At 36.7% G+C, this 17,866-nt stretch overlaps 1 protein-coding gene across 3 annotated transcripts in view; it reads right to left on the bottom strand.

The window, feature by feature from the left end:
* Positions 1-1,956, bottom strand: part of LOC109096391 (receptor tyrosine-protein kinase erbB-4-like) — a 293,046-nt gene extending 291,090 nt beyond the window's left edge. Inside the window, exon 1 of one of the 3 annotated variants that reach the window (XM_042731733.1) lies at positions 1,584-1,956. In XM_042731733.1, coding sequence (XP_042587667.1) covers positions 1,584-1,662 — 79 coding nt within the window. In that variant the 5' untranslated portion in view covers positions 1,663-1,956. The remainder of the gene's footprint in view (positions 1-1,583) is intronic. The other 2 variants (XM_042731732.1, XM_042731734.1) reach the window with 2 other exon arrangements.
* Positions 1,957-17,866: the final 15,910 nt, after the last annotated feature.

A 17,866-nucleotide genomic window follows, 5' to 3' on the forward strand; every position in this document is an offset into this window, starting at 1 on the left:
ACAATTGGATCAGCATCGCGTCTCCTCCGGCAGCGCAGCGGAGCGCAGAAGTGCGTCAGGAGCGCGTGCCTTTGCCAATGACACTGAGATCAGTAACGACCATTAGACCTGATTAGTTCGTGCTCTTTACCTGCTTTTGATTATACATTTGAAATGGCTCGATTTTACCCGTAAGTTAATAGTCAGTGTGTCTAATCGTCACTATAATTACTGATTAGAGGGGGAAACGGACAACGCAAAACGCGACTAAAGACACACGAGAAACATTTGAAATAGTTTCGAGGTGTTCAAATTCATCGAATGGCGTAATGCTTCGCTATAAAAGTTTTCTTGGATGCTTTTAATGAGGTCAATTCAGCTCGACTGTGATGGAGGATCGGTGGCAACTGCATCATTTATACTACTATAATCGATATTGAGGTTTCATATTGATGAATTTGCCTGTTCTAGATGGATCGACGTTTGAAAATTTGTCACGATGAATATTCATAGATGCATGTGTCTGCGTGTGTGTGAGAGAGAGAATGAGTATGCTTTTCTTAAATTATTGCGTTTTATTTTATATTACATATTGCACATATTATTTTAAATACATTGTTTTTAAAGATGATAAATTATATACTTGGAATATGCATTATTTGCATGCATATATGTACATGCCAATAAAGTACAGAGAAAGAGGGAGAGAGAGGGAGGGGATTTGTGATTCAGACCATCTCGGTTCATATACTACCACCATGTGGAGATATGAACGCCACATTGATGCGTATTCAGGTTATTCTTGTCATAAAATAGCAAATCTGCCAATTTTGTTATGTGTTATATTTTCCGAAAAGCTATTTGCATTCCAAACACAATGAGTCTGTTTAGTTGAGTAAACTTTTCAATGAAACACATTCGAAATAGACTATGAATTCCTACTAAAATGACACAATAAGACAGCTTACGTATAACAGTATTTTTGCATTTCTACATCAAAAAAGAAAAAAAAGAAAAAGAATAATAATAATAAAAAAATGAAACGGATGAGAAATCAAATATTGTGCATTTAATTGCACGCTGACATTTTAAGTTTTCACCCCCCGAAAAGTCAACCACAAACCAGTCACACGCACCAGAGGTTCGACTCAAGGCAACAGAAGTGACTTTTCACATGCATGGAAAGCAATGACCACTCCAACTCTTTCTCAGACAGTGTACGGACTGAGAATAACAAAACAAACGTCCAGTGAGACTGAATGTCCCTTTCAGTGCCACTTCAGCAGTGCCATTCTGCGCTATCAGTGCCACTGCTCCAACTGTACGCCAGCTTTTTTCACACCAACACACATAAGAGACTCTATATGCGTGAAATCTATGCATCATTGTGGTGCTGAATAAATGGCACTCATTTACAATCACAATAACGCATACATACTTCGGGTTTTATTGTTAAGGGAAAGGAACGGACAAAATAATGGTTCCTCGCACCAGAGGATGGGTAACGCGAGAAGCATCCACAAAAAGTAAGCAGAGCTCATAGGTGCGTGCACGAGACGCATAAACACCTTTGCGCACGAGACGACGATCAGTCGTTTACTCACCTTGCTGCGAGTCGATGAGACGGACCGCCAGAGAAGTGAGAAGAAACCCGAGGCAACACAGAGAAGATGCCAGCTTCATGTTTGAAGTTGCCCGTGTATTTCACATGTCCAACACCATATCCTTTATTTTTAAATGTCTTAAGACAGGAACGCAACTGCGGTGGAGTGACTTCTCAAGTGCTGCTGTTGCGTGTCAGAGTAAATAACGTGATAAGACGTCCTCTTTAAATAGTAAAATAGTCCGCAGGAAAGAGTGTAAAACTTCAGGTGCGAGATTTTCGCTGTATAGTGCTTTGACAGGATCTCGACGCAAGGCTCATGCCATTACTCTCTTCAGACGCTCTTCAGCGCTGCGACGGCACAAAGCCTAAGACACGCCCCCACCAAACTCCGCACCGCCCTCCGCTGATCTGATTGGTCCAAAGTCTGTATAATTAGACAAGAACCCGCCCTCCCACGCTCAGCGTAAGTTTTTGATTGGCTCAAGAAGCGCTCGCTTCTAAATACACCTGTCTTGTTCTGCATACGGCGTTTTCTTCAACATTTCAAGAGGTTTTCAAAGGTTTTCCCATCAAGAATTTCCGGAGAACGCATGCTGACGTCGTTATTTCGAATAAAGCTCGAAAAAAGTTAAAAGTTTTGATACAAAAGTTATGTGTAGTACACTTACAAAAGTATCAAAAAGTATATCATAAAAGTATAGCATCACAGGACCACCCCGGCCTTTTTTGTAAATAATGGCTATAGAAGGTTATGTGCGTATAAAACACATTTTCTTAATATATCTCTAAATAGTCTATGGTTTATAATATTCATAATATAGAAAGTACAAGCTTCATGTTTATCACTCTTTTAGATTTCACTGAATTTACATGATCGTTTTATGACCTTCTCGATCACTCAGATTACTGTAGCCATTTTTAAAAATCACAATTTAGCATTTTATATAACTATAACCATGTGTATTGATTATTTAATGAATTTACATGACTTCTCCAAACCAGGAAATCAGTCTTAATATTTCCTGATATCTTACAGGCATCTATTACTGTGCGAGCCCTGCAGTGTTATCAATAAAAACAACACTATTAAAGTGTTACAGAGAAAATGTAGCTGTAGTTTTCTGTAGCTTTCTATGTTAGTAGTCCCTGACTTAGTTAAGCATCCCTGGATCTCTAAAGGTTGAAAAACTCTTGGTTCGGACTGACAAGTTACAACCTGACACTTTGCCAAGTCACTTCAATGACACACTGCACGTCGTTCACACCTGCTATCAAAGACGAGGACAGTCAGACGCAATAAGCATCTGGTATGCTTCACACACCCTTATATAAATAGGTCACATTACTCAAAAACAAAATAAATATACAATGCAAAGTCTGGATATTCTGTTGTTTTGATTTTGACTTAAACTGCCAATGTTTCAGTGCACCTCTCTCTCTCTCTCTATATATATATCTGTTAATATTACAGGGTGTGTGTGTGTGTGTGTATAATATTACAAGATATATGTAACAAGATATGTAATATCACATAATATTACAAGATTTATGTTTATTATATTCATATTACAAGATATCTGTAACTGCAGCATACATATTCATATATTATAAAGTGTGTAAGTGTGTGTGTGTGTGTGTGTGTGTGTGTGTGTGTGTGTATATGTGGTGATTAAATAAAAGAGGGTTGACCCAGAAAATCCAATGCACTTTCATTTTCACTGCATCCTTATTCCTGTAAACTCTGCTTTTCACATCACATTTATGATGGAGTCAAAGAAGGGTTTGACAGCCCGTTCTGCTGGTGTGAGGCAACTGCATAGTTACTGTAGTATTGACCTTCCACCACAGGAGGGAGTCATAACCACACCTCTGGGGTTACCGAGGGTCAGCGCCAGCAGGAGCTCAAGCTGTTTCCACCCAAGCATACAGCCCTGCAAATGACATTGGCTTCTTCTCCTTCTTATTATATGCATACAAGAAGCTCTTTTAAAGAAGCAACTAAGTTTGGGATTGGATTAAATATTATAAAACATCGGCTGTCACTTAACAAGACACTTTCCTGTTCTCATTTGTCAGCTCAAGAGCAAACAACACAATTAAGCGACAAAATATTCGAATGGACCTTTTTTTTAAATAAATCTCTCAGAATGGTATGTATGACAATATCTTCCAGATGCTTTCAATCGCATAATTCATTCTCCGGATTAGGAGAGTGAATAGCAGAGGTTCCGCCGGTTGGCAAAAACACCCTTGATGCTGGGTGTAGAGCTAATCTAATACATGACTCCATGATTTGTTTAATGGATGAGAGTTAGCTGTGCAAGGGCCGCCAATAAACCTGAGCCTCTAGAGGCCCTTCCGTGCATAATGATTCCAGACACACAATATCCAAGTAATGAAGAGGCTTTATCAAACTAGGCAGAGCTTATTTCCACCAGTGTCCTTCTCTCCCCTGCTATCTCCCATTACACTTCCCGCATTCAAACGGCATCGACGCTCAACAGCCTGCCACAAAAGACCAACAGCAGTGTGTGCCAGAGAATTAGTTAATTTCAGAAAAAAAATGAAATTATTTACATTCAGGAAATGCTATTTCCCGACAGATCATCAGAATCACTAGAGATTATATCAGACTGAATGTACTGTATTATGGCTACAGAAGTGGGCAGAAATGGTTTAGGGTAAAAACTGAACTAAAATAATTACTCAGGTGTTAGTTATCAAAGCAAAAAAAGGAGTCCTATTAAAGTGTCAATCAATGTAAAAACTTTGATTTAAATATAGGCTGTACGTAAAGCTGTGTTATATCTAGTAATCTCTATAGTAATATGTTTGGTTTTAATTACCTGTCTGAACAAACATTTGATTCTCTAAAGGAATAGTTCTGAAATTTAACTCACCCTCAGGCTATTCAAGACGTAGGTGAGTTTGTTTCTTTATCGACACAGATTTGGAGAAATTTAGCATTACATCACATGCTCGCCAATGGATCCTCTGCAGTGGATGGGTGCCGTCAGAATAAGAGTTCAAACAGCTGATAAAAACATCATATTAATCTACAAGTAATCCACACAACTCCAGTCGATCAACGTTTTGTGAAGCAAAAGCTTTGAGTACTTTGACCCCCGGTTTCACAGACAAGGCTTAAGCCTAGTCCCTGACTAAAATTTAAGCCTGAGCTGTTTCAGCTGAAAGAAACTTGTTCTGATTGATCTTAAAATATGTCAGTGCACTTGTTTTGTCTCAAGATGCACACCGGGAATGTTTTTTTTTTTTTTTTTTCTGAGGCATGTTTTAAAAAATTACTTAAATGTCCTAATTAAACTATGGCCTAATACTGGCTTAGTCTAAGCCCTGTCTGTGGAACCAGGCCTGAGTGATGCACAGATCAAGCACCATTTACATCAGTTCTAAACAAAATACGTCAGTGGATTTGGATGGGAGAGGACAACAGGGAATTCGCCTTTTTTTCTGGAACGATACATTAATATGGTATTTTGGCATGAAAGGACTGTTTAATGTTAAAAAGTCTTAATGGTGTTGTTTTGTTTCTTACAAACATGCAGCTTTTCACTTCACAAGATGTTAACTGATGTAGTGGAGTCACATGGATTACTTGTGGATTATTGTGATGTATTTATTAACTGTTTGAACCCTCATTCTGACGGCACCCATTCACTGAAGGTGAGTAAGTGATCTTGAATGACCTCAGTGTGGGTAAAATTTCAGCAATTTTTTGGATGATCTATTCCTTTAAATATAGTCTGCAAACTAAGCTGTTACCTCATCTACAATACTCCATAGAGTAATATAGAAAGTGAAAGTCGTGACATTTGCCAAGTATGGTAACCCATACTCAGAATTGGTGCTCTGCATTTAATCCATCCAAGTGCACACACACAGCAGTGAGAAGTGAACACACCGTGAACACACACCCTGAGCAGTGGGCAGCTATATCCAGCGCCCGGGGAGCAACTGGGGGTTCAGTGCCTTGCTCAAGGGCACTTCAGCCATGGGTATTAAAGGTGGAAGATAGTGCTGTTCATTCACTCCCTCCCACCTACAACTCCTGCCAGCACCGAGACTCAAACCTGCGAACTTCGGGGTACAAGTCCAACTCTCTAACCATTAGGCCACAACTTCAACAACAGTTGTGTTTAATTTCCTGTCTGCACAAACATTTGACTCTTTAACTGAACTGAATCAGTCTACAATGAACTGCGGAGAACAAATGATCCATTTCTGAGAAAATAACTGAGCTGAATGACACAGAATTAATTTTACTATCTCAGACTGTAATCGAGATCAATACATCACAATGTACAAATTACCAACTTATGACATAAGTATGCTCTTTTGAATGAGTCTGCATTCAGTAATCTAAATCTGCCTTAAAGTTTGATGATCTGTTCCTTTTTTAATGGCCCGGAGACAATTGACAAATTGTGTCGTCTTTAAGTAGCTTAGATCTGGAGTCGCTGAGCAATGAGAAGCATTACCGAATTACACACACACCATTACGTGGCCACTGCCATCGCTAACCGCCCTCATCAGAACTTAGAAGAGGACTCAGTGACTGTGTAATTGTTTTCCATTCGGTGGGTGCTCTCTGCTATCGTCTCATTGTGAGAGTTTTCTGACTCAGGTTCTCACTGTTTTCATCTGCTCAGACCTTTCATAACAAACATTTACCCACTAAAACGCATGCAGAGAGGTACAGTGGGGAAAATATTTATTTGATCCCCTGCTGATTTTGTAAGTTTGCCCACAGTCTGTAATTTTTAATGGTAATTTTTTTACCATCCAAAAAATCCAAAAAAAAAAAAAAAACATTATATAAAGGTTAGAAACTGATTTACATTTCAGTGAGTGAAATAAGTATTTGATCCCCAAGCAAAATATGACTTAGTACTTGGTGCAGAAACCCTTGTTGGCAAGCACCGAGGTAAGACGTTTTTTGTAGTTGGTCACCAGGTTTTCACACATCTCAGGAGGGATTTTAATCCACTCCTCTTTAAAGATTCTCTCTAAAATCCTTAAGGTTTCTTGGCTGTTGTTTGGCAACTCGAAGTTTCAGCTCCCTCCACAGGTTTTCTATTGCGGTACAGTATGGGGACTGGCTAGGCCACTCCGTGACATTAATGTGCTTCTTCTTGAGCCACTATAGTGTGTTTTTTTTCTGGATTTTTTTGGTTGGTATTCTGTCTCCATCCATTGAAATAAACCTACCATAAGAATTACAGACCCATCATTTCTTTGTAAGAGGGCAAACTTACAAAATCAGCAGGGGATCAAATAAATATGTATAGATGTATAGCTGTGTGAATAAGAGAGTGAGGGAGTCTATGGTTTAGCTAAGAGCTGATTTATAATAGCAGCCTGTGTTAAGATGTTGTTGATTAGGTTTTAAATTACTCATAATTTTCACTGGGACCCTCATATGACTCAATTGAAGTTAGATTTGAACAGAGAATGGAATCATTGGCTAACAGACTGATGAAATATAATTGTAATGATGCATACGCCTTCTACAAAAGCGCTTCTGCTTGTTAATTTAAGTGTGCTTAAGTTTAACAGCGATCTTGTGACTCCAGACCATTAAGAATATATCAGGATTTGCTATAGGATGCTGCCATCTTTAGGACTACAGAGGCACTACAAAAAGTGTGATAAATGTGGCTCAACGTCAGCAGAACATAAAACAGTCAACAGATAATAAATACTTTAGTGTTAAAAGTACAGAAATGTACGTTTTTGACCACTGTTAAAAAATAAAAATAAAAAAAAAAAAATCTGTGAAAGACATAATTATTTCGAAAATATGTATAAAATGAACAATCAACATCAAACCATAGAATTGACAGAGAGAAAAAAAGGTTTGTGCACCTTTAAAGGAATATTTCACCCACAAATGAAAATGGAAAATTATTTAAATTAGATTCATTTATCTTTTTAAATCAGTTTAATTCAATTACAATGGTTTAACTTGGAGATCAGACTTCAGTGTTTCTCACACAAATCTACTGTATGACCACATTCACCCAAAATAGTTCTTCTATGCCATTGCAGCGAGAACCCCCTTTTAGAACTTTTTTCTTTCTTTCTTTATTTTTTTAAGCGTGTGTGAGAGTGAGTAAATAATGAAAGAACTGTAATTTTCGGATGAACTATTCCTTCAAAACATAAATGTACTTCTGTATTGTGTGTGAAATGATGACATCTGCTGGACACTTGGGAAAAACACTCCACTAGTTAGGTAATGATAAAAAAAACGCAGAAAACCAGAGACTACAGTTTAACAGAAGAATAAAAAAAGTCTCTACCACTTGGAGGCAGCATCAGACTTGGGTAAACTGAGTGTTTTGTACATTCCTCCAGTTGGTATGAAAACTCCTTTTGTAGCCATAACACCCATTGCATTTTTAAGTTAGACATAAAAAAACTGAAAACTGTAAGATGCAGAGACAAGTAAACACCGAAAATTCAGTTCCAGCTTGTTACATAATTACACCAATTATCTTTGTCGTTAAGGTAAAGTGGGCCGCTGAGAAGCCATGCACATATATTTTTCTCACAGATAAAAGGGCTGAAAAACCCACTGTGAGTCTCTAAGAGCGCAGTCCTGCGGTCTCGAGATGTATATGGATAAGTATATATGTATATGGACCCGATGGTTCACATTCACAGCTATCTCTATTTCTGTACTGAAAGAGGAGGGTAACACCAGCTCATCATGTGTGAACGCTCTCATATGTATCTGTAACTGGATCATAAGCCTGACTGTATAGCCTATGTATGGGTATGTATTTATAAGCGTGCAGAAGTTTGCACGTGTGCGTGAGTGATTTCGTCCATGCACAAGTGTCAGTTTGTATCTGTAGGCCTACACTAAGACTTTCCACTATCACACAATTTAGTCACTCCCACCACTTAACCTCCAGCAGCATCCCGACTCTACACAATTTCCTAATTATTCAACCTACTTCTTTTGTGATGAAAGGCCCACGGCCACAGACAGAAACTTACAGTCATGCTCATAGTCAGTTCCTTGAAGTGGAGGCCATGGTTGAAAAAACGGTCTGAGTTACCAACTAACAGCACTTGCAAACCACAGTCTTCATACTGTATGCTCACCACAAATCAACTGTCCTTTTATATTTAATATTGTCATTATTTATGAACTTATCATCATCATCAAAAGCAGAGCGGGCGAATGAGCCACAATATTCAACAATGAATCACGTGTGAATGCTTCTTAGCGGCCATGCATTATTATTATTTTTTTTTCCTTTTTGTTTTCTCGTGACTTAATTTTCTCGTGATCTCGACATAACGACTTAATTTTCACGTGAGTTGTTTTCTCATGATCACGACATAACAAAATTTGTTTTCTCGTGATCACGACTTTATTTTTGTCGTGTTCTCAACATAACAAAAGTTGTTTTCTCGTGATCACGACTTTATTTTTGTCGTGTTCTCAACATAACAAAAGTTGTTTTCTCATTAAAGAGTTGTTCTTAAAGTTACACAACTGCATCTATAATTTGTGCCATTTATTTAACTTGTAACTATAAATATGTTCATTTTGCTTGAAATTTGATTTTATCGTAACGTTACTGCTGCACGACTCATTACTGTTTCTCATTTACAAGACATACATCCCAGTATTGTGCATCTTTCTTATTTTTATTATATATTTATTGCTAATGAATGTATATTAATAAGAAATGTGATTTACATATGTGTATAATTTTGTTCAGTGATGTTATACAGTGTTGTAGCCTAATCTTTTGTATTTTCTACATTTTTTTGTAAACCACACACTCACACACAGCAGCATCCAGGCTTGTAACGCACTAATCCTACAACAGCCTATCCTACGTATGCTACATGGCTGATAAAAATCACAAACAAATTATTATAATATATTATTATATATAATTTTATTTCAAACGAACGAGGAAAATGAAGTGAGTTTAATCCAAGCATTTTAAGATTTTTATAATAGGCTAGTTCTTCTCGGCATTCTTCTAAGGCGCTCCGCCTGCTCTTGCGGTGTTGAATGCTTTTTTATTGGTCCATTTAAACATGTTAATTACGCAAATAAAATTAATTAAAATTAACATTATTAATAAACTATAATAGCCTATGCACAGACAAGCAGATGAGTCCAGGATGCGAACGCAACGCGTTTTTCTTATAGCCTGACTGTTTTCTATGGGTAAAACACTTAACGCGTTAAACGCATTGCGTTCTTATTGTGGGCTTATTTGCTTGTCTGTACATAGAATGCTTTATTAATGACGTGTTTACGGAGTTTGGTGTTTTTGTAAATTCTATAGGTCTAGCTTCCGGTCTCATTTGCGTCCAGCTATTTTTAGCTGTACAAAACGTTTTGCTGCTTGATATTGACAATTGATGTGTCCTATCATATTATTTTAATCTGTTATCTTAATTAAGAACACTCTTGTTTGTACTGCAAACAGTTTTACCGTTTACTGCTCGTTGTTATTCTCCTCGTTATTTACCTATAGCGGCTAATGAACCGGAAGTGTCACGCATAGGCTTACTTTCTTTTACTGTCTATGGATAGAACTCCACATCAATAGTTCTATAGGCTACTGTTCTATAATAGTTCTATACTGCCACCTGTTGGCGCAGTTGTGTAATTTAGAGAACAACTTACGTCAAAATATTTATTGTTGTATATTTATTTTGTACATGATTTGCAACTGCTTTTAATCACTTAATTAGAAGCACCAGAAATTAAATTGTGTCATCTGTTATAGGGACTACTAAACAGACATTTAGAAGTTTATTTTAAAATGCAAAGTATTGAAAATAAAAATTAAAACTCTGTAAACACTTGCATTTTTACAACACTATAAGTGTGTCCCATCAGGTAATGAAAAGTTGTACACTTGTCTTTAACCTCACTTGAACACTTGGGCCAAATACAGGAAATAACGTCATATAAGAAGTCAAGTGATTAAGTGCAAAGACCGCAAGTGTGGGAATTTGGTCAAGGTAAACATCTAGCCACTTAAGTGAACTCGGTTCGTTTAACTTTACTTATCTGCACTGTTTTTAAGTCAAATAATCTGCTTTGGGGTTTGTCTTAAGCTTCTGCAATTACTTAAGTCTTAAATTAGCTGTTTCACATTTTATAGATGCTACACACTTCAGGAAAATGAAAGATTAAAGTTTAAAAATCGCCAGTTGACAATGTAAAACTTGAACGCTCACGCTCACCTTTCAAACAGTAGCAGACCCAGTCTATGTAGCAGACGCAGATGACGTCATCGGAAGATTCCCAAACTACATTGTGATTGGTCTTCGTTATAACATCTATTTACATACTGAATTGTGATTCGTTTGTTTTCCTTGTACTTGAGCGAACCGGTTCGTTCGGACGGCTCCTTTCAATTAATCGGTTAAAAAAATGATTCACCGATTCTTTTGAGTCCACGAGGTCTCATTATCTGCTGTTTATCGTTATATTTAGCACTGTATATTGATCATGTCAATTATCTTTTTTTTTTTTTCGACCTGATGGTTTTACTTCCTTACAGTCAAGTTTACAAATATTTTGTGTATTGATCAAGTGAATCATTCAAATTAACACAATGAATAGCCTCAAAACAACAATGCGAATTAAATATCACTACTATAATGCAAGGCCTCATGAGGGCTGGTAGGTGGTTGCACTGTAGCTATCTATGGGTGGTTGTGTGTATGTGCCTGGTTGCTCTATTCATGTGTCACTTCCAAGTCTGATCAAGTATCATATTCAGTTATCTTTATTATTGTCTCAAAAGAATTACTATATAAATAAATAAACATGGGATCTCCTTTAAACAGTGTTTAGACAATTAATTGCTTTACATTTTTTATTTAATTTTTTACTTAGGCTCGGATTAACATATAACACATATATATATACAGTACATCTCTTGCCATGACTTGGGGAAAATCCCTCCTCAAATTTTGTCAGAAACAATTGCTTTTAAATAATACTCCACCCAACTTGTGTGTGTCTGGGCCATTTGCTCAAGTGTTTCACATCTAACCTGCCATAACCTCTCACTGATCGCGCCATTCACAGACAACCAATACAAGCCCACACACACAACTTTATCCACAGTTAGCTACAAAAAGTCTTCCTACTCATTACAGTACAGTGGAGACACAGCGGTCTCTGTGACATTTGGAGAAGAGGGCACAATGCCAAATGTAGTTTGTCAGATACGTTTATGTGGGCTAGACTGTACAAGTGATGTAATCAAAGAGCTGCGCGACCAAAAGGTTGGAATTTGACAGAATTTACGTTTCTTGTGATCTTTAAAAACTTTTGATCTAAGGGCTTTTAAGGCTGTAATGATTGAAAATAAATAAATAAATTGAACCTACATTTGATTTTTTTTATTAATTGAAATAAATTGAAACACTTAAAAAACTGATGCAGTTAGTGAAACAAAAGCAGTCAAAAGGTTTCAGCTTGAACTTGTTGTTGATAAAGCATAGCCCACAATGGACCCAAGGTTTTTATAGTTAGCAAAAAAAAAAAAAAAAAAAAAAAAAAAAAACAACAAGATTAACCAAAAAAATTGTTACTTGAAATAAAATAAATAAAATATTAAAATAAATAAAATATAAAAACAAAAAATTCTGCTAGTTGCCAAGGAAACATTTATTATTTTATTATAATTAAACTTGATGTACTAATTATTAAAACTAAAACTGAAAACAAAATAATAATAAAAATTATATAACATTTAGCTTAGCACTACAGTAATCATCATATATATATATATATATATATATATATATATATATATATATATATATATTAAAAAAAACAAAAAACTAATCAAACCTTGACTAAAATGAAAACTTAACTAAAAATAAAAAAGTAATTCCAAATATTAATAAAAAAAATTATCTCAATCATTCTAAAATAACTTTAAATGGATTTCATGATCAGATTCCATGACGTTTTATCTAGGTGAAAAGTGGCAAAGAAAAGTTAAAATACAAAATACAAGGTTTTATTTGTCATTAGTTTAATATTTTATTCTAGTTAAATATAAATTGTATTTAACAATTTTTTAAACTAACAAAAATAATATAGCAATCAAATTAAATGTAACTTTTCATTTTATGTTATGTTGACATGCTTCTTGAAATGTTATTGTTCATCGCTTACTTTTAAAGATTTTATGACTTTTTAATATTTTATTTAATTCAATATTATATTTTAAACTTAAACATTTAATAAAACATAAAGTCAATTTAATTAGATTAAAAATGATACTTTTGTTGTTGTTGGTATTTTGACAAGTGTCTGGAAACGCTTCCCCAGTGTCAGGGACATCGTTGAGTTAAGGGTTTGCTGACTAAGTGACACCACACTCCATACAGAGATGTGAGACCAGTGTTAGGCCTTTGGTTGTTACAGCTAACTGGCTCCTTCAGCTCCTCTGTGGTTACGTTCCACTGACCTTTTCAGTCCGCAACGCTCAAACGCCTGCTCAGGATGTGAGAGTGTGAACAGAGCAAGCAAGTCGCTAGCACTCAGATTCTGAGGCCTAATGTCTGCCTCGTACCCGCAAGGAGGGTATGGTGCGATACTGTGCCAGGGGTCTGTGTGATCGGACAGAGGTCAAAACTCACGCTTCGTGATGTCCATCCGTGAATGTGCACTCCTACTCGCATCCTAAAATACCTTCTGAATGTCATCATGGGGTTGTCAGATGTGTCGGGAGATGTCATCTTAATTTGTTTCCTGTTTTCACTTCAGCTATTGACAGCTGTGCACCCATTTTTATCAAACCACTGTTTCACAGTTTTCCTCCAGTTATCTGTCTCTCTCTCCCCACACATACAACTCCCTCCAGCCTTCTCTCACTTTCCTCCACCTCTCCACAGATGTCTCTTTCCACACATCTCCTTTTAGCCGGGCTCCACACAGGTGCAAACACACAGCCCTCGCTTTTCTGCCTGTGTCGTTGAAGTGCATTCCCTCCTTGAGCGAGTGCAAAGTTGTTTGTGAGCTTTAGGGTTCTGCCATCTTATTTTTGTGTTTTTTTGACCTGTTTTGCCCTACATGGGTCCCGCTTTGGGAGTTTCCCCTTGGCAGTGGCTGTATCAATTTGGTGAGCGGTAGGAAGGAAAGTGGAAGCCCCCCTCCCTCTCCTCCTTCCTCCTCTCGCTTCAGATTGCGACCTAGCCTAACCACAAACCAGCCAATACCCAGAGGCCTTTGCAGCAGTCTTTTTCTCTCTCTCCCTCTTTCTCTGTTCTTTTTTCTTCTTCGTTTTCTTTCTTTCACGCTCAGCACAGGAAATAGCACTCCTCAGCCCCTTCATACAAACCAAGATAGAGGTGTAGCATCCCCATAGCTAGGCAAAGATGTGATATAACAGGGCAGAGAGGGTCAAGCAATGAGGAGTTTGGAGGCAACGGTACTTTAAGGTGCTCATGTAGCCTCCAAAGTACTTTTGGACTGAACATTCGAAAAGCATTTACTTACCCTTATGATGTTGTATGCAACACTGATGTTGAAAAACAACAGGAGATCTTAGGCAGAAGATCTTATGCAAGTAGATAAAAAAATAAAAAAATAAATAAAAATCCAAATGTCACATGACATTGACAACATAAACATAATACATCTAAATTAAATTCATACTGCACATATTCATAATACATAGAACATACTTTTTTAACAATCGCAAAGTTATTACTTATTCAAAAGAATTACCTACTCAGAGAGTACACTTTTTTGGAAGCATCCAAAGAGCACCATGGATGGAGAAAAATTGCATAGAAGAAAAATTGTATTTCAAATTTTTTTCATTCTCACGCTAAAGTTACATTACTATTTCCAGCCAGATTCTAAAGTGCACATGTAATGGACACTTTACTATCCCCTGAGGCCACTGGAGAGGATTTGTGAATGACATTGAAGTAACGCAACTGATGCCGGTGGGTCACATGACAATGACAACACGACGGATGTAGTATATCCAGATTACATTAATATTATTCACAGTCATACTGTATAGACTTTGTGTAGCTCCGCCCCTTTTCAGCGCTGTGCTCATTGTCTTCTGTCCAATTTAGCAACTTTTCAGACCCTTTAGCAACTTTTTTAACATTTATCGAGCAGGCTTTCCATTGAAAGTAGTTTGGCAACAGTGCCACTGTCTTCCACAGAAAAAGTCACTCACATTTAGAACTACATGGGAACACATAAATGAAGAAGTACTAGAATTTTTAGGGGAACTATCCCTAACAAATGTGGATGACAGCCGGCACTTTACTTCTGGGACTATACAGCTCAACACCAGTAACACATACACAGCATGCAATATTACAGTATGGAAAACTACAATATGTAGTCCTAGCGAGTAACTCTGTCTAATTTGATCCCAACCACAAAGCATGTTGGGAAACCAGCAGTGCCATAGTATAAGAGGTCATCTACATCTACTACCTTACAAATATTATGAATTCAAAACAACAACTAATATTGAACATGAAAGTAATGATAAAATGCTTATTTTCTTGGTAGATCACACCCAAGCTTTCTTTTGAGTTTTCACGAAAGTGGCTTCAGGCACAATGTTGACAGCACATATTTTTCCTCTCACAGATATTCAACTCTCCTGAGTCTGTGTAGGATTACAACAGTAGCTACAGGCACTTAAGATACTGGCCTTGCTTTCCTGAGGCTTTGTAAGAAAGGATACTGGCTGTTGGGACTCCATGACAGTGGCAGTAAACTGCCCACACCAGTGGAGCTGGATTCTCCTGACACTCCCAGTGCTAAACACTGAATGACAATTGCTCTTTTTTTCCCACATCATTTTCATAACTTTAGTAAATAGACACAGTGACAGTCATGACACTTAAGATTTAAGCTCCGTACATTTTTTGGATGTTCTGTCATAGCACATTCTAAATCCTGGCCTCTGACTGTGGAGGTGTGTGGAGCGTTGGTCTTATGAAGGCATGCATTTTAATAGGGTGTGTTCTCCAGTGCAATGGATGGCACAAAGGCCAGCTAAGACAACCCCCACACTGCCGGGCTGGAAAAACTGGAATAGGAGTCACCTGTGATGATTGCACAACAATCCTGAAGATATTTCTGGGTCACAGTGATCAGTTTTTACCTACCAACACAACAATAAGCATCCAAAAGTTGGCATGCTTCACTGGAGCCCTCATAAATCTGACTCATCTGATTGGTTCTGATCATTAGAGAGAAGAGGGAAGCGTGAAAGAAGGGTTGAATGTTCCAAAATATAAACTCTGTTCCATTGAATTCAGCTGGAAGTTTCAAGAGATGAGTGACAGCCATTCATAAACTGAAAAATGAGAAGCAATCTTTGTTAAAAGACATTAAACATAAAAGAAAGATCTTGTTGCATATATACCATTCAGTTTTCAGATTTTTTTAGCTGCCATTACAGCAACTTCAGAAATCGTTCTAATATGCTGATTTGGTGCTTAAGAAACATATCTTATTATTATCAATGTTGAAAAAGGTTGTGCTGCTTAATATTTTTGTGTGGTATTTTTAGGAGTCTATGATGAAACAAAGTAAAAGAAAGTTCAAAATAGCAGAATAATAAAAAAAGAAATATTTTCTAACATAAATCTGCCTTTACTATTACTTTTCATCAATTCAATGTGTCCTTGTTGAATGAAAGTAATTCATTCAATGATAGTGTACATTTATAATGTATATTTAGAACATGCCATTCAAAACTCATTAAAACCCATCATCAAAACCTATGCGTGCCAAATGAATAGAACAAGTTACAAGAATGTTATAAGGTTCTTTCCATTCTGACACTCAAGTTGTGTGAGAATATTGAAATAAGGAAGCAACAAAATGCCACAGCGCAAGTTCACACCTAGCTGAGGGCTCATTGTACATTTGCCGCAGTATGAGGGCTAAAGGCCAAGAGCATTTTATGGCACAAGTCACACATCAGTTTTAGCTCTCCTTCACACTGTGGTAGACTCTGGTCTGCAGCTTCCCTAAGATTTTACACAGATAAAATGTGAGACATGAACATCCCCACTTGTTAATGCACTGACAGCCTTCAGCACTAACCAATGTTGGCAAGTAACTAACCAAACAGAAGCAATGCTGCTAATTTATTGTCATAGTTCACACACAAAAAAAGTTAAATCATCTGTTATAATTTCCTCACTCTCATGTGACTTTCTTTCTTCTGTGAAGCATACAAATATATTTCGAGAAATGCTTTTTTGTCCTTACAATGGAATTCAATGCTCACCAAAACACTTTGGTTACCAACATTTTTCAAAACACCTTCATTTGTGTTTCACAGATAGAAGTAAGTCATAGAGGTTTGGAACAACATGAGTGTGAGAAAATGAAGCGAGAGTTCATTTTCGGGTAAACCTTTACCTAAATTTTCTATAGGTAGTATAACTGAAGCTATTTTCAAAAAAAACATAGCTTTTTCAATAAACTTCTATATCTTACATCCATTAGCGTTTTAATGTGACAAAATGCTGCATTTCTATTTTAACCTCACATTGTAGGTTTACTCTGTTTACACTTGTAGCTTTATAGCATGGTTAGCTTGACACTTATAGCATTGTAAATCTGATTCATTAAAGTGAATCGATTCATTTAAATGATTTCTAATTTATTTGGCATCTTCTTTTATACTGAAATATTTTGTTAAAAGTTGTTTGTTAATCACTGTCATTCCCCTCAGTATACATTGTGTATTCCAGATTTTTAAGTTCATTCAAAATCCTCATTAAATGACAAGTTATATAACCTGATTAAAGCTCAGTTGCATTATAAAAAGAAAAGTAGCTTTAAAGTTGTTAGCTACTTGTTGTTCATAGCTTTTAGCAAACAAACCAAAATATTAGCATGCCACGTGAAGCAAGAGCTTTCCTAACATTGGCACTAACAGTCTTCAGAAGTGAAGTTTGCATTGTTCCAGTATATAAAAACATTATAAAAGCAATTTAACACTCTGATACAATATCTTTCAGATTAATATACAGAAAAGCTCTCATGATGTTTGTCTTTTAAAAGATTATTTGCCTGTATGGGCCAGTGCATTGGCAACGCTCCTAAAATCAAAGCTAAGCAAAAAAAAAAAAAAAAAAAAAAAAAAACAGTTGAAGAGATAAAGCTCACCTTCACCGTTAAGGATATGAGTCATGTTCAGACAAGATCAGGCCAACAACCTTCACAAAAAAAAAAAAAAAAAAAAAGAG

The sequence above is a fragment of the Cyprinus carpio genome, chromosome B9 (assembly GCF_018340385.1).
Source record: "Cyprinus carpio isolate SPL01 chromosome B9, ASM1834038v1, whole genome shotgun sequence".
Lineage (NCBI taxonomy): Eukaryota > Metazoa > Chordata > Actinopteri > Cypriniformes > Cyprinidae > Cyprinus > Cyprinus carpio.